Below are 23,067 nucleotides of genomic sequence, written 5' to 3'. Positions count from 1 at the left end.
CACAGTGCACGGACTGAGAAACTTTGCCCATTGCTATATTCAGAATGTCGCATTTTATCATAAATTGTATTTTAGAATAATGACCTCACTTTTACTCATTTTAGTCTGTTCAAAGGGGTCTTAAAAAGGTACAGATTTTCCTGGTGGGAGTTATTTTGGTCTTGAGATAAATCTGCACCCAACAACGCCAAGGATCCCAGTAATTTTACACCAGGGAGATCAAACTTCGTGGCTCCATTCGCCACTGAACAAAATTCATAGGCCCAGACTCGAATGCCAGTAAGTTCTCTCTCTACATCCATGAATATAACACGTTTGTTTCGATCTCACGCCCTCTTGACTTTAATCAATTAATTTCTTTCCTAACTTCTTTTGTCATGCAGTGAGCTGAACTGCCAATCACGGTGATCTCACTTTAATGAAAGTAAATAATTAAAAGAAAAAAATTAAAAGTCAAAGTGTGAGAAAAAACATCTAGAACCAGTAGGTCAACCAACTTGGCAACTCTGTTTTTTTTTTATTTTACATGATCAACAGCTGGTGTTAGCCTATGAAAAAGAAATATGTATTTCTGCAACAATATTGTATTGTTTCCACCTTAAATGTATTTACAAAGTAATTTTTAATAAAAGCAAAATACTCTCACATAGTCCCCTACCTGATACCGTCTCACCCCTGTCCTAAAAAAGTTTACTGGTTCCTGCAGCACATGCAATTCAAACTTCTTCCCACCACAAACCTCCATAACCAGCCCCCCTCCAAACTCACTGACCTTCACTGTGGCCACACTTCTCTGCCAACATCAGCCTCCTGTCTCCCCCCTCCAGGACCAACATCAGACCACTGCCACCCCCTCCTCACATTTCAAAACACTTTGACTGTTTCACTGATTTCATATTCAGCTCATCAGTCACCTGCATGTCCCAGTAAGCAGGGTGATGTACAGGTCAAAAAAACAGCCAGACGTCTAGGTTAGAAATTGTCTAAATATGGTTGCCAAGTGAACATGGTTTGAAATAGCCACATAAATTCTGGTGAAACAAATGTAATATTGCAGAGATCTGTCTGGGAGAGTGTGTAGTATTGTCAGAGAAATGGCCCTCGGGAGCCATGCGTGTTTGTTTTAGGCATACTGGGCTGTCATACTTTTTTTTTACTATTGAGCTGTTGGAACAATTTGCAATTCTCTGTCCTTCTTCTTCTTCTTCTTTTTCTTCTTCTTCTTCTTCTTCTTCTTCTTCTTCTTCTTCTTCTCTGCCTTTGCTGCATTACTAGCCTTCTTGGTGCGGTTCCTCTGTCAGTTGTCAATCAAATATCTTGAAACCAGTTCTGAATGTTCTTGCGTGCACTATGAAAACAAAACATTGACCAACTTCTTTAAAAGATTGATTTATATCGCTGCAAATGGTCAAAAACTCCACATAACCTTTAAGTTCTTAATACACTGTAAGATTTTGAAAGCTGACGATAATGAGAAAAAAACGATCCAAAATTGTGTTCTTAGATTGTCTACGGACAGCTGCATTAGATCTTCTTGCAACTAAAGACAGTCATCAGCATCCAAATTCTGACACAAAGTCACAAAAACATGGCTTTGCTCACATATTTATTTATTTAAATCCAAGTGCTATAATTCACCAGGTCGTATCACTTAATCTGACATTCCTGAGAATTGATATTTTACAAAGTGACACAGATTTTATTGGACCATCTGGCATAATATGAGCTGCCTTCAAGGACTTAAGACTTGACTTGGACTCGCCCCAGAAGACACGAAAACACGTCTACTTAGATGACCTTTAACCTGCAACTGATCAAGTCCACCTGTTTTTTGCTGTAGTTTAGTGTTAAGTTAACAATATAATCAGTATCATCAATTTCAACCTAAATGCATCACTTGGTGATAATTACAGTCCATCAGATGGGTCACAGGCCTGCAGTCTTGGCTGCAGTCGCTCGTCTGCGCTCTCCAGCTGCTCCTGTTGGACCTCCTAGGTCAATCCGCAGCCACGAGTCGTCGCCCGGCGGTCACGACTCGTGACTTCTCAGTCATGCTCGCAGATGATCGCTGATCTCATAGGTGGGGAGGAGGTGCCACGGTAATTGTTCTTTGGAGTGCCCCAGTTATGCCAATAAACGGCCCCTCAGTGATGAGGCTAATGGCGAGAGACCTCGTTTGCATAGCATTATCTTAATTGAGCCCGAGGCCTGGCAGGAAAACAAGCCCGAGATTATGTTACTGATGGATGGTGGCGATGGTCCGGCGGCAACCATTTACCCGACAGCTATATTAATTAACAGCTATCCAGTTACATGGGCTTTAACAGGGATGAATAAGTTAACATGGTGACTGTGACGGCGGCGGTGACAGCGCTCCTTCGCTTATGTGTGGGCTTCTAATGGAGGAGACACACTAATATGGGATGTGTGTGCATGGAGAGGGATGCTAAAGAAGGCCTGGCATCGGATCTTATTACCCATTTCCTAAAGGAGGAAACCGAGCCAGCGTTAGTACCAGCCTTTAAATAAATCACCACACAAAGCCTGTACTAATACTTTTAATCGTGAATTAATTACACACTCATTGCAGGGAGGAAACCCATAAATGTTCCAATATGCTGGGGCCTGAAATCTTTATCGCACAGTATTTCAGGGACTCCAGAATGTGCTGCTGTCCATAACGTGAAACGGGGTCTTCATCGTGGATCAGACCAGAACCTGGACTCACACATGCTGAGTGTCTCTGGATCGTGATAGAGTTTTAAATGAAGCGGGCCGGCCAGGTAGCTCTTTTGTTATGTAAAGATCTGCCATGTGATCCGCCAGAATAAAAGAGGAGAGAAAAAGAAACCGTTCAGATAAGCTTCCCCTCATCAGATAATTAAGGATGCCTTTGCTCCAGTTTCCCCTTCTTAGCATAAGTGTCTGATCAACTTTCAAAAAGCTCATCAGTCAGAGTTGCTCCTTGCAGCTCCACTCCAGGGGCTTAAAGCAGGTTCCTCCAGGATCCGTCTAACGGAGTCCAGTCTCACACCAGGGGGTCTTAGCCTGCGGCCCACCCTGGAGGACCCAAATAAATTTGCGGAAAATCAATTATTCTGATAGATACAGCCAACAGCAAAGAGACAGTTCCAGGATCAATAACATTATTAATAACGTTATTGTTTTGCACAAAAATCTGAGAACTGGATTTTATTTCATTAACTGAGGAGTAATTTCCATTGGGGACGGTCCCCACCCTTTTCTAAATCCCACTTCTGTTGCCCCCACTTACACAAATGTTCCATTTTTTTTAACCACAAAAATACACGACTATTTGGCCAACCATAGGTTCTTGCTGAGAATGTGAAATGAGCTGCTGATTTTGCTCCGATATACTCAACAGAGGAGTAGCGTTTGTAGCATATTTAGAACTATACTGACAGAATTTAGCATAATTTCCAGGATTATGTTTTGGTTACTGTAGTCCCTACACGTATGTAGAATTGCAGGAAATGGGATTTTTTTCAAAAGCCCAACATCTCAAACTAAAGTTACGCCCTTGTTGAGGGCTGCAAATAAATTTCCATCTTTAATTTCTTTGTCTATTATTTTATGATGAATCATTTAATCTAGAAACTGTCCAAAAATATTGACAAACACCCATCACATGGTGACACTTTTTGATCGCTTGCTCTGTCTGATAAACCCAGAGGATTTTTTTCCAGTACTTGTTAGTTATATAAAAAGAAGGAAAATTGTGGAAAGAACCCTCAAGTTGTGAGATCATGAGGTGACATCTTCAAATTATTTGTTATTACCAACCAATTTTCTCCGACCCACAGATATTTAATTCGCAATGATGTAAAACAGGAAAAAAAAAACAAAACCTCACATTTGAGAACTGAAATCACTATTTTGGGGGCATTTTTGCCATCAATCAAGGGTGTATGTTTCATTTGCCAGAAATTTTTGAGTGCAAATGCTTATTTTCCTGCATTTTGGTGAATATTTATGCACCAGTTTAAGTATTTTCTGCATCAGTTCATGGTTAGATGTTGTTAATTTTGTCGAAACAAAGGTCCTCTGCTACTTCGATATTGTTCTTTTACGCCTATGCAGTCAGTTAAGTCATTAATTAATCAACTAATCATTTCGGCACTAATTTCAACTGAGATAAACTGAAGAAAAGCTGCAGGAACATGCTTTAGCTTTCCATTTTTACTGGACAAAAGATTTCAAATGGTCTGCCATTAATCTTGTTTTTTTTTAAGTCATCCATTCTGTGTGTAGTTCAGTTTCTCGCCACAGTTCTGCAGCTGCTGGTGTGCACCGGCATTTCCCGGGAAGGATTTTTGTCCCGTGTTGTCTCCTTGGATGTCACTGCTTTGCCGTTGTGCAAATGAGGCATGCAAATGAGAAAACAGAATTATGAAATTGTTTCTTAACAATATGCAGAAGAGGTCAGAGAGACGCGCTTGGCTACAGGCTACAATAAGTGAAATTAATTACTGTTTGTGCTGCCATCTAATTGCAGCCTCTCGATGAACGGCTTTGACTTTTTTTTTCTTCCTCCCCTGTTACATTTTCCCACCTCGACACCCCTTTGCTCCTTGTCAAAACTCTTCCTCCACCTGTCACAGTGTCTGAGTTTTGTGCACGGCCGCCCCCCACCACCAGCCCCCATCCTACTCCCCTCCTCTCCATCGCCCCCCTCCCTGCCTCCCCTGCTGCCAGTTTTTAACTACACTCCACTCTGGCCTCTGCTCTACTTGTTACAGCCCCAACACGAGTGCAAACAATCAAAGTCTTTGGGAACGCTAAAATATGCATGGCTATCCGTGACAGACAGATAAAGCAGGGCAATTAGCCACGTAATCCTAGAGCATCGTACGGAATAGTCCGCCTCAGCTGTCCTCCCTCCCCTCCTTCCCTTTACTCTCTTGGTCTCCATTAGTTAAATGTACTCTGTGTGTCGGCTCCCCATCAAATCAAGTAACACTTCCCCTAATTGGCTTATAAATAATACAGCAGGGCCTACATTATAATTTCATCAGTGGTAAACATTGCGGGGGCAGTTGGTGAAGAACCTATCCCTCATTAATTTCTTAATTTGGGTAGATGGAACGAAGGGGAAGTGAGGGAATGAAAGGTGGAGAAAGAGAGCGAGATGTGGAGATCGGATGAACGGAGAGACTGGTATCACCTCAGGCAGAGAGAAAGAGGGAGAAAAAATTACAAAACAAACAAGGGGAGGAAGATGCTACTGCTGCTGCTTTTGTTAAGATATGTCAGATATTCAATCCAGCGGTTTTGTCAGTACTCCTGTGCAATAGGTGATGAGGGCCCCGCCGCCCCCATTTTACACACAAATACACACAAACAAACACACAATCTCTCTCCCCAGTCTCATTCCTTGTTCTTTTTTTATACCAACTTAATGAATATTTCATAACGAGCAACATAAATATTCATTCTAATGGTTTTGCACATAGTTATTACCGGTATTTCCTTTAAAAAAAAAAAAAAAAACTCATTACAAATTCTGCATAACCAGGCCCTGAAATAATTTCTCCCACTCCCATGCACAAAGATTATCTAGATCAACTGCTCCGACAGTGTTTCAACAATAAGTCACCAGAACTATTCCCTCCCAAAAACATCTGCCGTTTGCTTAAAGGTGTAATTATTTGCACGTGCGATAGACATATTTATCTATGGGAGAGGCACAAAGTTCATTTTTAATTTCAGTCATCGGCTGCAATCGCAAGACAAACCGGAGAAATCCACAAAGATTCCCCGTGTGATGAAATCCTTTTTGTAAAAGGCAATAGGTCTGTAACCAGCCTTCCTCCCCTTGGCAGATAAATGTCACCCAAACCTGCTATTATATTGCATAATGCACTTTTAAGGGAATTTTACATGGCCTGTGATTGATGCCGTGAAATATGAGGTGTGAGAATATGACACCCTCTGATCTCTGAAAGACAGATATTAAAGCAAACTCTCAAATGAGCCATTTCCCCCCCCTCATTCGCTGCTTTCTCTTCCTGCTGAAATGTGGAATATAAAAGGCACAGAGAGCCCTTCAGCCTTCAAAAGGAAAGTTAAGCGCTCCACATTCTTGGTGAGATTTTGAAAATGGAGCCACCTGAAGGCAATCTGTCTCCGCTGGAACCTCAGCTTGTCACCGTTACAGAGAGCTGTCACTTCACGGTGCCGGCGCTGATGGAGACAGACATCCATCATCCGCCGCGTTTTACGAACACTCCACCTGATGTCTTGCAGGCCTCGCTGAACAGTATGTTTCACTTAAGATCTGCCGGAAAACACGCTCAGGCACAGCAACGAGGGCTTTTTGTTCGCTCGTCCCTGTCGTCTTAAAGGAATAAAGAAAATATAGTTCTGAGGCAATGAAGAAATAACTGTCCATCAATCACACTCAGAGCTACATCACACAGATCTCATTAAGCCGAGGAGTACTTAAATCTGTTACTCTATTAGCTGCAAAAAGCATTTAAGAAGAAAATGTTCTCATTCCTGTCAACGTTTTCAATTATGGGTAGATGTTAAGGCATCTTTTATGTAAATCCCCAACATTGGAAATCAGTTTTGGCAGTGAAATGTTCTCAATTAGACGACTACTTCCAAACCTTTTTTGGTTGTGCTGCCTTAAGACAAATTAAAATATGTCCTCATCAATGATGTCAATCACCTGGTGACTACGACTCCATACGTAGGCCTACTTTTTTTGACTCAGTCATCCACACAAGCACTGTTTTTAATAAAAAATCACCATCCAAACGCAAGTGCAAAGCACAATTAAAGTGCTGTCAAGGGCATCCCAAACCAACAGTCAGATAAAAAGCAAAGTTGTTAGCCAGTCTAACCAAAACCGGCGACGTTAGCGACAGGTTCTGTGTCGTGGTAGTGTTGGACGATGTAGCCCTTTCTGTTACTCAGAAAAATAACTGTATTGTAAGTGTTTCTCTATAACATTAAATATTCAAAACTAAGCAACATTAAAACAAACATATTCTGTTATTATCTGTTCAAAGTTTAGGACTCCGAGACTCAGCTGCTCCGTAAGGACTTGTGTCTCTGGTTTCATCAGATTTGATTAATAGTCGCCTGTAAAATAAGCAAGCAAATGCAACCAAATTTGGATTCAAATCTTCATCACTCATATTAAGTCACTGATAAAGAAAACTTGTTTTTAGGGACTGTAACAAACAAATGTATTAATAACGTTAAGCTGCAATGCTTAAACTGTTTTTTTTAAGCATGCAATGTGTGATGCTTTCAGATTAAAAAAAGGTCAGCCTTAAAATAACAAATTGCTTAAAATTACATCATTTTTGATAGTTCATTAATAATTTAAGTCATTTGCCAATCAAAAACAAACACTATTCTCTTTTACTGTAAAAAAAAAAAGACTGTTTTGACTGTTCGTCAGAAAAACAAGCAATTTGAAGTCGTCTCTTTAAAGATTGTTCATTAATTGTTTATAATTTACAGGTAATGAAAATTATTTACTGTCCCAGCACTTGTAAACAGTTAATTTCCCTTTAAATGTGGTAAGTAAAAGTAGAAATCTTACAAAAATCCAAGTACACAGAGCACCAGTATCTTTAAACTGTATTAAAACACAGTAATTGAGTAAATGGACTTGTTTCTCATCAGTGAGGGATGTAGTTTTGAACGTCAGAAAAGGTTAACAGCAGCGAGGCTGCAGCCCCTCGACTTAATTACAGCAGAACAAGAGGAGACAGGGAGCATGTTGAGAATGAGCTTAATTAATGTAGCAGTAAAAAGTGGCCCTCCCTCTCCATGTCCGTTCTGCTGTTCAGTATTAGTTCCACTTCAGCGCTCTCAAAGCCGGGAACAAATAGTGACTCTAATGATGGACATACATCCTCCCCCTGCTATCCTCCTCACACAACCCCTCGCCTGGTCTCGGGTCACCGCCCTCCCTCCCTCTGCTCCCCAGGGGCGGCAGAGTGGGGGAGTCAACCAGTTAGACAACCATGTTCACCCCGTCGGTTAAGAGAGAGCAGAAAGACAACCTTGCATACTGACTTCATTAGCGCTGACAAGTTTGGGGCGATGCAGTTCAGTTTAAAAGAGTTTAGAAACAGGAGTCTCACGGGGTGGAGGGTGTCAACAGCTGAAATGGATTGTTGCAGGGCCAAAGTGTTGATTTTGGTTTATTTCTGAGCTCTAACTTTACAGACAGCCAGGACTACTGTTTTCTGTTTGGATGCTACACAGATACAAGTACTATGAAGAAAATACAAAGTTATATCTTAGTTTTATACCTCTATGGCTGTGCACCTTTGCGTTCTGTGCAGGCTGGTGCTGGCACCTCTTCTTGTGCACCAGGCATATAGTAATGCAGTGTATGTTGTAATACGAGCTTCTCTTTTTTTTCAGCCACATGTACCTGCTAAGCCCTGTGCATTTCCTGCTGGTTGGCTAATCAATGCTGCTCTGCACTGCACTCATGCATCAGTTACCTCTGATAACACCGTCTTGACCATGGCGTCGTACCAGAGATGCAGCGCCTACTCTCCATACCCCCTCCAGGTAAACAATGTTAGCACTGTCAGCACTGTTAGCACCGTTAGCTGTTAGCCATGCACAGGCAATCCTGCCTCAGACTCTGAATCATAGATATGTTCTGAATGTCACATACTGCTCTAACTACTGGTATCATATCAAAGAAACAATTTTGCTGTTGCTACAGATTGCATAATCCTCAATTTCAAGCCTTTTCAGCGCACTCCATAAAAAAAAAAAGAAGTTTAATCAGTTTCGGAAAAAGGGGATTTACTATAGGACAAATGAGGGTTTTCATATTCAGACCTTTTCTTGTTTTTTCCCTTAAAACATGAGGATAATCTCGCAGCTGAGGTGAGATAAAACCATTTCTTTGAGGAGTTTTACCGACAAATTACAATTTAGTCTAGAAAAAGCTTTAAAAGTCGGCTGTCTTAGGAAACAGTTGAAGTGATGTCATCCCATCTGTGAATTTCTTTAAGAATAAGATTTTAGGATAGTAAAGGTATACTGTGTAGGAAGTGGTTTCGGTTTGCCAATCACAGATTCACTTTAGAACTGAGCTTTGTTCAGGGAAATTCCTGCATACTATACCTATTACATACTGTTACAATGGGATTTCTTGCAGTAAAGAGCCTAAAAACAACCAGGATGTACTATAGTAAAAACTAATGAGGTAGGTTAAATAAAAAAAAAAAAAAAAATCCTCTATCACTGTATATAATAAGTATATCAGGATACAGAAATGTATTAATCAATTAAAAATCAGTTTTTGGTTAATTCTGCAAATTAAGCACAAAACAAAAAGCACAAATTAAGTACATTAACATATTGATGAAAATATATAAATAATACAGTATTCTGTAAATCAGTTCGTCATCGATTTAGACAGAATTATCTCTGACAGAACTGTATCGTCTCATGGCGTTTATCATCGTAAACCGCTCCCCAGCTTATCTCAAAAATGTGACGAGATGTATAAAGACTCAACAGGAGACTCATGAAAGCAGCATGTCGATAAAACAATGTCATGGTCCCATCAGGTGATGCAGTCACATGTCACGAACAGATACTCTTGAGAGAATACGCTGGGACACATCATGTTCAAAATCAAATCTAAACAAAACAAAAGGAATATCACATGAAATTAAAGGTGTGAAAAGGTGCCATGAATGTTTTATGCCATCCAGCCACTGACATAAAGGATATAAATATTGTATGCAAAGAGAAAAATCCCCCGTTTGAAGTGTTGAGAGCAAAGACAGTGGGAGAGAAAGGGAGGGGAAGCAGGTAATTACTCGAGGAGCTGCTCTTTGACGGATTATTATATTAAAGCGGGAGGAGGATCAACCAAACACAGCTAACCTCTGTAACAGTGCTGGTCTCCACCTATCAGTGACAGGAACATTACAACCTGAGGAGCCACTTCCACTTGACAAACTATAACACGGAGCACCAAATCCCCAGGCTGAAAAAAAGAAGCGTGGCAGCAACAGAGGCGCCAAACACTGCAAACCTCCCACAGCCCGATGGAACGGCTCATTACAAAGCTTTTAGTAACTTTGACTTCTTAGTTAACTCGTGATTTTTTGGAGCACTGTCTAAAAATGGATACTGTTTTAATGCAGTGCTGCTTTCCGCTTGTTTTCACAAAAGCAAGGTCATCTTACACTGTTTTTAGCACAATCAGGATTCATGTTTTCCTTTGAACTTCCGCTCCTTTGTTTCAAAATTTGTGAGAAAGCTTTGATATAAAAAATACTTTGGCCACCACATAAGATCATCACTGAGCTCAGAGTTCAGTCCACACAGATTAAGAAGAACTAGGTCACGTTCATAGTTCACAATTTGAATTTTGAACTAAAATCACTATTTAAAAAAAAAAAACACAAAAAATGAATTCATTTAAGTTTATGACATCAAAATCATCATTCACGCACAAATATTTCCCAGCATTGGTTAGATGTTTCGACTCGATGTGTCTTTCAAATTCACTGACGTTCATACTTTTTTTTTTTTTTAAACAGAGGGTACAATTTGCTGCGTTTGTTTGTTTTGTTTTTTCGGTTAGAAGTAGAACTATTTTTTAAAATAAAAGTCCTTTAAATATCTAGATGATCTAGCTTTAGCAGTAATGGTAGCTGCTATCTGAAGTGAAATACGACATGGTGAACTTTGCTCTCATCCATAAGTTGCAAACGGATGCGTTCAGTTTTTAATTCACAGCATTATGAGCATATTGAGTGAATGCTTACAGGTACAATTTGCATAAAAATGTGCATTTTTTTACTGATTTGATCATAAAAGTCCCTCAGATATCCATGTCAGTTGGCTTCAGCAGTGCTGGTGGCTGTTTTATTAGCATTCGCCAACAGGATGAAAACGAAATCCAACCAAAAAAAACATACTTCGAAACCACACTGGTGTTTTGTCAGCATGCCAAGTGCTGGGAAATGAGCACCATTAACTGTTGCAACTGTGAACAACTCATATCCAAATTCCTAAGTTTCAAACTGATGCGTTCAGTTCATGGCTTACTCAAATATGAGCATATTCAATGAACGCTTTATGATCACTGATCACTAAGAACACATTTGTACAGCCAATTCCACTTAATATATTAATATAATAATAATATTGCAAAAGAAGTCCAGGGAAACAACCTTTTTTTTATAATTTGACATGATAAAAACTCGATTCAAGGCCCTCTCACTGGCTATTTATTAGCTCAGAAACTGGCCGTACTTCAACCAGTTCATGAGATTTGATCAAAAGACTGAAAATTCTTAAGTGGCTTCAGAAGTTTTTTTTATGTACTGTAAAAAACTCCATTTTAAAGTACGTGTGGTTTGCTATTGTTTTGCACATCTCAGAGTAAAACTTTGGATTTACTGTGCGATCAGGCTTAACTAACAGTCAGGATACAGTGTGTAGTTTTACTACATTAGTTTTAGTAAATTATCACTTTTTAAACAAGTAGTAAATCTACTTAATAGGATTTTTTACTGGTACTGATTTTACCTTTGCCCCTGCTTGTTCATTCATGGATGCTTTTTGCAGCTTTACTTTTAAAACTAATCTCTCCGGTAGCTCAAAAACTCTCCAGTCTCCTCCTGCACAGGATAATGTGATAAATGATTCTCTTTCTAGTAAAATGGGAGACATCCCTTTCTTCCCCAAAAGGACCGAATCTTCACTGAGTCTCGGGCCAATAAATGCCACCAGTGGGTAAAGAAATGTGAGGTTTAAAATAAATAAATAAATAAATAAATAAAAGTTCCCCTTTCATGAAGTCCTGTGTGTTTGGAGCTGAGCTGCCTCCTCTCTCCTCGCCCCAGGGCAGGCTATCATCTCCAGTGACACCAGAGGGAGGGCAGACCCTACCCCACCTCTGCCGGGCCTGCTGATGTAAGGGATGAGAGGCGGTGGTGGATGGAGGAGACTCTGCTGCTGGCCCAGTCTCACAGGTCCAGCTTCGTCTTTGATCACCGGCCGCCGACCTCCATGTCCCCAAAACAAGGATCCGGGGCCCAGAACATGCTGCCGTGCCTGTTTCCCCTCCCTTCAGCCCTTGTTCCCTCCAAATATGAAAAAAGGGTTAATTGTATTTAACAATATGCTCTCTAACCCCCCTCCATCGCCGCCACCCTCCCCTCCTTGATTAGAATTAGAATCACATCTGGCGCCATGTTCTGTCCCTCATTACTGCTGAATCTCATTACAACGCGCTCCCGCGGGAGGGACCGCGCCGGGTTTTTAAGCACACTTTTCGCTTTCTTCCTGCCTCTTGCTCATCTCATCTGCCTCGCCGCTCCTTCTTTTCTGCGTTTACATTAGCGGAAGTCCTCATCTGAGAGAATGACTGAGCACCACCACCCACCTCCCTCCTCCTCCTCCTCCCAGAGCTTGGAAATTGTTTTACAGTGCCAATTAAAGTAGGTATGTTGAGTTTTTTCCAGAGTATGTATTATTCAGAGTGTATTATTTGTTGCACTCAAAAAAAGAAGAAAAAAAACCCTCTCTAAAATAGGACTAACAGAGTAAGTTCCACTTACTTGCAATAAAAACTACACCAAAGGTTTGGAAATACAGTCAACATAAGGAAAATGAGGGAGCTTATTTATGGTGCCCTGAAGTCCTACTGAATAATAGAAGCCTCCACATATAACCACATCTTAAACTTTGTTTCTTTGCACCCTTGTGCAAACACTGTCTGACTGGGAATTTATTTTAGAAGGCAGAAAATAGAGGAATCTGTAAAGTTTGAGTCCAGAATGTTTTACCTCAGTGAAATATTCATTTAAAACGGCAGCAGGGGGTTCTCTGTTGGTTACACTAGTGAGGAAAGAAGTGTTAGAACATATAACCAAAGCCCTTTATTTTGCAATTTTAAGAAATACATAAAAAGTAAGAAAAAATGTGAACAAAATACACAAAATAAAAAAATCTTAGCAGTGTTGTCTGACAAAAGTGGACCCTGCATCAGAGCGGGACGCTCTGAAGGTCGCAGGGAAGCCCTGAGGTTGCTCCTGTTGATCAGCTCTAGATCATCGGCGAGTCGCAGAGCGTGCACGGCGCCTGCAGGATCTTCCTTATCCACTCTGGATCTGTGGGGAGAGAAAACAAGTAATGTTTGTACTGACTGTTTCTAAATATAAAATGATCCTTAAGACATGTCTGAAAAAGCCATAAAAAACGTATCAAAAACCTGTGCTTGAGGCCAAAAATCTGTTACTTTTTACTGATAAATAAAGCCAGCAATGTTACGTCTGCAAAGGCTTTAATACTGCAAAAGTGATTTAAAAACCAAATATAAAAGAGGACCAAAAAAACTGCTCAGATATTTTGAGAGTGGCTGTGATGATGTTGATTCTGACAGATGTCAGAGCTGCACAGACCCGTCAGTCTGCAGCTCAGATAGGCTGGAATGACCAGAGGAGTCGTGCCTCAGGTGCTCAGGACTGATAAAGACCTGGGATGCATGTTGCAGCCAGATGAAGCCGTCCTCAAACAGCGGGAAGAAAACAATGTTTTTCTCTAGTAACTTTTCTCTCCCACTGCAGGAGCCACATTGCTGATTACTGACAGAGGAGCACTTTTCACTGTGACAAATTCATCATGATGAATCAGTATTTTTTCTCAGTATCTAATCATAATAACTGATTGAAAAGTCTGTGTGCTGTTGGCATCAAAATGGCACTGATGTATCTGGTTAGGCTGGATGAAAAACTCAGTTAACTTAATTGGTGGCCTGTAAGAAATCCCTAACCAAGAAATGGCTAAAAAGAAAAAAACAGACAGATTGATTTGGTGTACAATATTTATGCAATGGAAGGAATGACTTTTCATTTTAGATTAAGAAGAATATTGTTATTGAAAACTTGTTTATAGAATTTTCTTTGTCTTTCTACTTCTTTTTCACCCTTATTTTATTTTATTTTATTTATTTTGTAATTATCCCACCCCCCTTTTTCACCTATTCATTTGTCCATTCTATTTTTTTTTTTTTTAATTAAATCTTTTTATTTTTTCACATGCTTGAAAGGTCCTCATGTCCATTTGGTGGTATATTTTGTTTTTTATGTTCAAATAAACTAATAAAAATAGAATTACAAAGAAAAAAAAGATCTGATTGCACCAATAATGCAACAAACTGATGTGACTACTTTTACATACACAAAATATTCTAATTTTTGCCCTTATTCTGAGAAAGACAATACTCCTACTAAGCTGTTTAAATGGATAAAGAAAATGAAAATTTACTAATATTTCTGTTTACATGCAGCCCTAATATGCCATTCATCACGTCAAAATACGGAGAGATTTTTCATGTGTCATTTTGCGTATTTTCTTCAAATCAGAATTTTTTTCTTAAAAGTTTTCCGCCAGTGGCAGACTTGTTGGACCAGCCTCCCTCTTTCACTCCTTCAACCTTTGTGATTTTGCGCATATACAGAAATAGTTGATTTCCAAATCTTTCGTAAAGTTAAAAAGCAGCTGTGTTTCTCAGTCTGAGCAGAAAGTGGGCTTTTTTTGGGTATGCATCTCTCAAACTGTATGGTTTGTGTACAGCACTCAGAGATGACCGTAAACAGGCGAGCCCGGCTTTCCACACATTCATTTATTTGTGGTGCACCTCCAACATCAGCATCTGCCACAATTTATACAGTTTTTTCTCTCCCTCTCAGCTGCTCCTTCAATCCATCAATCTAATCTGATCAGCTCTGATCGATACGACAACTAACTGATTGAAATTAAGTCCTAAATGTGATAATCAAACAGCTTGTCCCTTAATTATCCACCTACCCTCTGCTGCTTAACCACCAAATTTCTCCAATCATTCCTGTTTGTTAGGTATGAACTTTTCGACTGACTCGAAATCCAAAATGTCAAGCGACGATCTGAGAGGCAGAGCGGGATGAAGGCCGACGTTGAAGGTGACAGGAGGAGATGGCTGATCGAGAGAGCGACTGTGAAACGGAGGTGGAGAGAGATGGAAAGTGGCGCTTACCCTCAGGCTCTGGCAGTCTGGCGATGGTATCCAGCAGGAGGCAACGTCTGAACGTCAGTGTCTGGCAGGCCTGGTATGACAACACACACCTGGAGGAGAGCGAGAGAAAGGCATTAGAGAGCTGGCTGGCAGGGACAGAGACATGCACACACGCACACACACACTAACACACACACAAAGTAGAGCAGGAACAGCACTGAGGTACAACTGGCGGGCACAGATTTCCTGCTCAGTGCCCACCAGAGGCACCACAATCCAGCTAGCGAGAAGGCAGGAGAAATGTTTGACAGACGATATTTATGAGACGATGAGAGTGGTGCATGGGTAAATATCACAAGGTGGGAGGCTTGATTACTGCTCCGTGAAGATAAATAAACCGTCAAAAGAAGGCATTTGGCATTAAGATTCAATTCATGTACCGTCAGGCGCGTTAAGGCTAAAGCTAATAAAAAACAACTTTAGTAGATTTGATTTGAACTCGGGGAGAAGAGAATGAGCTCTATACCTGAGCCACATGTGACCGTTTTTACAGATTGCTTGTTTGTGGTCTGAGAAGGGCAGCACCTCCTGACAGAGGCTGCAACGCTCCAAGAACGTCTGCTTGTTCATCTTGTTCTTGATGTGGCCAATCAGGACCTGAGAGGGATAATAAACAAACACAAACACAGAGCCAGAGGGTGTCAGTGAAGGCAGCCCAGCTCGTGTTAATGATAGCAGAGACGACAGCATGAATGGGAGTTTAGTGCTAATCTCTTAAAGGCTAAACACTTTTATTTTTAGCTGATCTGAAACACTAATATCAGAGCATATAGTCTTATCAAGATCATTTATTTTACCCAAATGCACTACACTTTAATGGCATATACAATTACATATACTATATCATAAACAGACAATAATAAAAAACTAAAAGAGCTGTACCATAAAAATGCAATAGCTTCATTAGTTGAAAGATAATTTGTTCAGAGTTTTCACACAATGTAAGAACCCATTTGGATATTTTTGTAGTTTGTCACTTTTAATTGAGTCTGTCACCACATCCCCACCTAAATTAGCATGTGCATGTAGGTTTTTTAAACATGGGTAAATTATATGGATATAGACTCCATTCCCATTGCCAGTGGAGCAGAGCTTGTACACGGAGCTGTAGCAGACGTGTGTGTGTGTTATTTTTTTTCGTTTTTGCATCTTGCTGGTAAAGGAGCTGAAATTAGCGTGTTCATCCGGTTGTTGTTTTCCCATCAATGCTGATTGGAGACGGAGGCAATAAATTCCTGTGACTACTGCGGAGTCATTGGATCCAGCTGTGAAGGCCTATTCTACACTTTCCCATTGCTTTAAAAAGCCAAATGTTGCGGGTGTTAGCAGGTGTTTTGTGCAGTGAAGAAGAGGCTTCTGTAACTTTTGCTGAACAGCAGCCACTGTGGCAAATATAAGATAACGATAAATGCTGTAACGAACGCTTTATAGCATAAAGTATGTGGACACTCCGGTTTTTCATGGTTTGGGTGAGACTTATTATGCCTAGTTCACGCTACATGACTTTAACCCAGTTTTTCCGCTCACTGACAATTTTTGGAGCTCCTTAAGAAAAGCCCCAGATCTGAGGCAGACCGGCTTCCCAAATCTGCGCTGTGTGAACTGTTTAAACATGTGAGCGATGTATTGCAGACACTCCCTAGGTATCTAGCAGGTTAAATATCTGGACCTGTTGGGGACTTTGTTGCCACAAGACATGGTCTGAGGACAAAGACAAGATGCATTGCTGCGCTTGACAAGGTGTGTGTGTGTGTCTGAGAGGGAGAAAGTGACTTTGATATCTTATAGTAAGCACCACCCCTTGGCAAGACAGGTGTCAACCTGCAGACCGTTGGTCGAGACCAATATACAACACCACCAGTTGTTTTATAGCGAGCCAACACTGTTTGTACCACCAATCAGAGGAGTTTTTTAGGAAGTCACTGCCACATTTCCCAGTGATTTTGCCACTGAATCTGGGTGTCTTAAGCAGGTTTTTGCTGTGTTTCAGCAGCTTTAGTGCTGCCTAATGTGGATGTTTTCATTGAAAACATGATCTTTTCCAAACCATAACCAAGTGTTTTTTTTACCACAACATAGCTTTAGTTTACACATAAACCACAGCATTACTGAAACGCAAAGAAACTAAAAGTTTCTATTTATCAGTGAAATGTACTTGCAATTGGGTCAATTTTATTGCTACAGTATATATTGTTGTTTTTAAATGATGAATTTTGAATGTTCAACAACCACATACGGTTGTTTTATTCCAGTAGCCAATATGCTATTTGTCATGTGCATTATGCAGCTGCAATACACTGAACTGTATACATATCGCTTTGGGACCATCAGCTTATACCTGACATCCAGTCACCATGATCAGGAAAAACAAAGTGAAAAAATCCCCACATCTTTGGTAAGAAGCTGCGGTGAGTAAGTTTTACCTCTGAGGCTCTGTCGTTAGTGTCTTTGGAGAGGTACTCCACCAGGCCGCAGGTGGGTATGCTGGTGTTCTGAGCGATCCAGGTGTTGAGGTAAACCACCCCCAGCACCTTCTTCATGTTTTCTCTCATCATGTGAGTCTCTACAGCATTGATCCAAGCCTGCACCTCCGCCATCTGCTCCTCCAGATTCTCCTCCTTCTCCTGTTTTACTCCACCAGGCTCGCCTTCCGCAGCATCCTCTTCTTCTTCTCCGTCCTCTTCTTCCTCGTCTCTTACAAACACCTTGTTCTCCTCGTGTGTCGGTTTCCAGCGGTGATCCGTGGGAGGCGTCTGCAGTGACTGGTAAAGCATCCGCACCAGGAAGAGCTTGAAACGCCACAAGTAGGGCGAGTCTACTTCCTGGATCTTCTGATCAAGCTGCTCCAGCAGCGACGCAGGGATGCTCTTGTTTTTCAAGATTTGCCACCTCACTAGATCGAGCAGGTCGGCCATTTTGTACAAGTTCTGCGTGGGGGACTTGAGCAGCAGTGCTGCTGCCATTTCTGGCGTTTTTAGGGTCACAAAGTTCACTTGGTATGTCCTGTGAGTCGGATGATAGCTGCCAATCATACCTTGTGTGCTGGCCAGTGCAATATACGCTCCGTTGCGGCTCACAGCGATCCCGTGTATCCTCCTCCCCGTTAGGTTTTCAGGTCGCAACATGTCCTCTTGTTTGAAAATCAAGGTGTTCTCTGTAAAAGTTGGTGTCAGCTTTTTTATCCATCCGTCAACGGAACATGTGTACACTGCAACGCCATGTTGACTGACCGCTAACGAGACCACAGGGAGCGAGTGCAGCCCCGCCACGTGGGAGTTGTGCACATTTAGTCCGGCCGGTGAAATCAGAAGTAGACACCAGAAGACGTAGCAGCCGCGCGACGCTACGATGAGGCTGCAGCTAGATTTCTGGATCGGGTGGATCATCGGGACACATTTCAGGTTTTCGACGGCGATCTCGTCGCACTCCTTCCAGAGGATGACAGGATGTCGAAGGGTAAAGTAGCCCTTCACTCCCGACAGGCTGACGGGCATGATCTTCACAGGTCCCACCTCGCTGCCGACGATCAGGCCGCTCATCCGCCGATCTGCGCTTTCATACTCCCACCACGCCAAGTCACTCGGTCTCGTCACACCCGACTCAACGATGTCATAAAACACAACATCTGCCATATTTAAAAAGGGCAACATAAACTTCCACAAGACAAGGTCACCATTTTCCATCAAGACGGCGAGGAGGACCATCTCCACGTCTTTGCACATACTGTCTGGTTGAACCTGTTTGATCGTGTAAACGCTCGACCACTCCATTCTCAGAGGAGTCTGCATACGAAAGCGCCGCTGCAGCTCGTCAAAGTCCAGCAGGTCCGCCTGCGGAGGCTTCCCGTCTTTTTTGGAGTAACCTCGCTCCTTTAGCCTCTCGCTGTACTTTTTGGTGAGGTCGACTAGCATGTTCCACTCAAGACGCTTGTGGCTGTTGTGAATGGTGAGTCTGTGGTCGAGCGTTAGGCATGCGAGCAGACAGCGCCCACTCGAGTCACAGCCTAACGGAGACCAACTGGCATATTTTATTCCTTTGTGCACTCCCAACGTCGGGTTCATCATTCTGTCGGCCATAAATAGCTGCCTCACTGTGGGGTCCGGATGTGTGATGAACTTCTCCGTCGCTTTTGCTAGCTCTTCTGCTGGCCCCACCTGCAAAGTGACAAACACAAATATTTAAAAATTTGAGATTAAAGGTCAGATCATCTCAGTATACAGATATACAGACACATTTCCTCTTATTTTTGTTCCTTCTTCACAATTTGTTCTTATTTCGTACCCATTGATTTATAGAATTCACCAATATTTTTATTTTTGCTTTTTTCGTAGGTATGAGAAAAATTTTCAAATAGTCAACTTTTATCAAGATAAGACAAAAAACATGTTTTTCTAGTCCACAAATAGCAAGAAAACACAAGTTTAAATATGAGTAACATAAAGATGCACAAGTATCACATAATCAAATTCAGGTTATTTTATGTTTTAGGGTAATTATAATGATCGGATTATTAAATTATTCAAACAGTCTCGGTTTCAGAAGGGCTGCAGACTGCTGGTGACTGTTAGATGAGATCGAGTTTGAGTCACAAAACCATCAGTAAGTTTAAATGTCCTTGTCTGAGAATAACAAATAATAACTGTGATTTTGATGTCAGTTATCATGGAAACAATCGAAGCGTCGAATCATTCGGGTCAGCTCTCGGGAGCACAGTATATGCTCGGGTGATGCGGCAGTAACATCAGACTGATAGATTGTGGCTTCTGTGAGTGCCATCATCTACCGCTCCCTGCTCAGGAGCCCTCCAATTTACAAGCATTTAATCATATCTCCAAATGACAGCAGGAAAGCTACTTTGCCTGTCTGCCACTGCGCCTTGTGGATTATAAAATTCAGCTCCATCCAGTACTTTATCTGCCAAGTGGATTTTTGGAGAGGAGACGAACCTATAAACAATCATGTTTATACACCAGAGCAGCTGCGTGGAGACAGATTTACCGTGGCAAAAATTGTTTTTCAGTTTCTCTTTTCATCAACATTTGTACTCCATCGCTTTAATTATCTTTCTTTCACTTTAGTAAATAATGAAAATACAGAAACATCCACCGCTGCCAAACTAATAGCACACAAGTGAATAGTAGCTTGGCTGTGTTTCTGAGGCGTGTTTACACAGGTTGCTTTACAAGCAGACAAATAGTAAAACACTACTCCAATACACTCACAGATGTCATTTTGTAATCACCTATTTATTCTTTAAACACATTTGTTACTTAATATCAGTGGTACAGCATTACCTTAAAGAGACAGCTCACCACAAAATCAAAAGTACATATTCTTCCTTTTACCTGTAGTGCATTTTATCTATCTAGATCCTTTTGGTCTGAGTTGCTGAGTATTGGAAATATTGGCCATAGAGATGTCTGCAGAGCACGAGTCTATCAGCCAATGCATCTCCGTTGACCAAAAACTGTGTTAAAATGCTCCACTTGATATATAAATACATGGGAAAACACTGTACTATACTCTATTAGGTCATTTTGATCAATTGTCCCTCTTTGGTTAAAACACTGACAAATAACTGCTGCAATACACAACACATTTGTATGTGTATTTCTTCAATGGTAGTATTCAAATCTTTTACTTAAGTAAAAGTACTAATACCACCCCATGAAAATACTGTTTACTGTTACAAATAAAAGTCCTCCATTGAAAATGTTACTTAAGTAAAAGGAAGTAAGTATAATCACGGAAATGTACTTAAAGTGTTAAAAGTAAAAATTACATAATGCAGACAAATGTTTTTTTCTAAAAATAATATATATAAAAAATAATAATAGAAAAAACAGCCCCAAACCTCAAAATTATTGAAATAGTAAGAAATCATTTATAAATAAATAAATAAATACCCACCCCAAACTTTTAATTATTTCTTAAAAAGCGAGAGAGAAAAAACAACTGAAATGTATCAAAATAGTTGACAATTAATTTTCTGTGATTCAACTGAATTAATAATTAACTAATTATTGTGGCTGGACTAAACTGTTTGGTAATTCAATTTTTTATAAAATCTTGTTATATTTTGATGCAAAAATCTTAATTTGTAAAGTAACTAAAGCTGTCAGATAAAATGTAGTTAAGTCAAAAGTACAATATTTCTCTCTGAAATGCAGCGAAGCCAAAGTATAACGCAACATGAAAAGAAAATAGTCAATTAAAGTACAAGTACCACAAATTCATACTTAAGTAGAGTACTTGAGTTATTATTACAGTTCACCACTGTGTTTCTGTCACCTATAACAGTGTCATACTGGTTAGTTACTGTGGATTACTGCCTGCAAGCCAAGTGTGATTTTTAAGGACTGTTAGTAGAGACTGAGGCAAGTTCATGAATATGAGCAGAGGGTAGGTGTATATTGTGGAAACTGGTGGCGGTGTACTTAAACTGGTTAATTTTGTGCAGACTGGAGAAGGAAGCAGTGCGATGCATTGATGCACAGTCGGCTGCAGCGGATGTTGTTTCTTACGTCATCACAACATATTATAAAGTGTGCACAGACTTTATCAGAGTATTTATAAACGCGATCGACCACGAAACACAACAGAAATCCAGCACACAGCCAGCTCCAGGTTGAGCTGCACGTCTCAGTGTTTACGAGCAGAAACAGCTTCGCTCCACGTGTAAGCAGGTGAACATTGGTGCATATTTACCCGCAGTTTTACCGCTTCAGTCGGGACGGGGATCGAGGTCCTGTGCAGAGTCAGCTCCTGTTTGTTGCTGTGTACATCGCACACCAGCTCCATCACCGACATGGTGCTGGTGGTGCACACAGCCAGGCGGTGGTCCTGCGACCAGGCGAGCGGCTGCAGCCCGCTGATCGGAGCCACGAGCGGCACCACGGGGTCTCGTTTAACCGGTACATTCTCCGGGCCGAAGAGCAGCCCGTCCTCAGCTCCTGGCTCCGTCTTGATGACGACATTTCTGGGCAGTGATTGCGCCGAATCCGACGGACTGGCAGCCGCCATGTTTTCTCTGCTGCGGAAGTGATGTCTGCGAGCGCGGGAGGAATGGAAGGAGGGACTTCCTCCGCAGAGTTAAATAGTGCACTGTGCATGATGTCAATGCTATTTACTTCATTGTTTACTTCTATAGGCTATACGTTCTCCTAAATGACCATGTACCAATGCATCTTTAAAAAATTTCAACAAAAATATATTTATTATATATTAATAAAATTCAAGAAATAAATTACGGCAGGACTGATGAATCAGACTTTATTATTTTAGCTATGCGCAAAAAAGATCTTCACCTGCAAATGTCGCTCAAATTAATGTGTTGACCAGGAAGAGACTCAAACGGAGAGTAAAACTACAATGAGACAACAAACGACCATAAAGAGACAAAAAAAATTATCAAAGGACACAATAAAACCTTAAATAGGCAGAAACTGACCTTAAAACAATGACCAGAAAGGGACACAAAATAACTATAAAGAGACATAAAACGACCTATAAAAAGAGGCTCAGATAAATAAACCACAAAGAGATACAAAATATTTCCAAGAGAAATAAGTTAACAAAGAGATGCAAAAGAATTACAGAGATACAAACTAACTACAAAGAGAAATAAAATAACCAAAAAGACTCAAATATACCCAGAAGAGGCGCAAATGACATAAATATACCTCAAAGAGACACAAAGTCGCACTGAAGAACCTCAAAAGGATGTCAGAGACACAAAACAGATACAAAGAGAAACAAATGACAAATATATGCCTCAAAGAGACAAAAAAATGTCAAAGAAACACAAAAGTTGTCAAGATGTCAACAAAGACATTCAAAGAAACTGCAAAGGGGAAACGACCACAAAGAGTCACAAAAGAACCTAAAAAGATACAAATATATGTCAAATATACAAAAAATGACTAAAAAGAGAAACAAAATGAGGCAAAAAGACAAATATATCCCTCAGCGACATAAAA

At 40.7% G+C, this 23,067-nt stretch overlaps 1 protein-coding gene across 1 annotated transcript; it reads right to left on the bottom strand.

Moving 5' to 3' along the window:
- Positions 1-12,917: 12,917 nt before the first annotated feature.
- Positions 12,918-22,125, bottom strand: gtf3c4 (general transcription factor IIIC, polypeptide 4). Its single transcript, XM_042509300.1, has 5 exons — positions 21,797-22,125; positions 17,512-19,242; positions 15,555-15,685; positions 15,050-15,138; positions 12,918-13,145 (listed from the first exon to the last, which is right to left on the bottom strand). The coding sequence occupies exons 1-5, from the start codon at positions 22,109-22,111 to the stop codon at positions 13,081-13,083; spliced, it is 2,331 nt and encodes a 776-aa protein (XP_042365234.1). The 5' UTR covers positions 22,112-22,125; the 3' UTR covers positions 12,918-13,080.
- Between the last annotated feature and the right edge of the window lie 942 nt (positions 22,126-23,067).

Source organism: Plectropomus leopardus, chromosome 20 (genome assembly GCF_008729295.1).
Source record: "Plectropomus leopardus isolate mb chromosome 20, YSFRI_Pleo_2.0, whole genome shotgun sequence".
Lineage (NCBI taxonomy): Eukaryota > Metazoa > Chordata > Actinopteri > Perciformes > Serranidae > Plectropomus > Plectropomus leopardus.
This window is presented reverse-complemented; position numbering and strand designations above follow the sequence as displayed.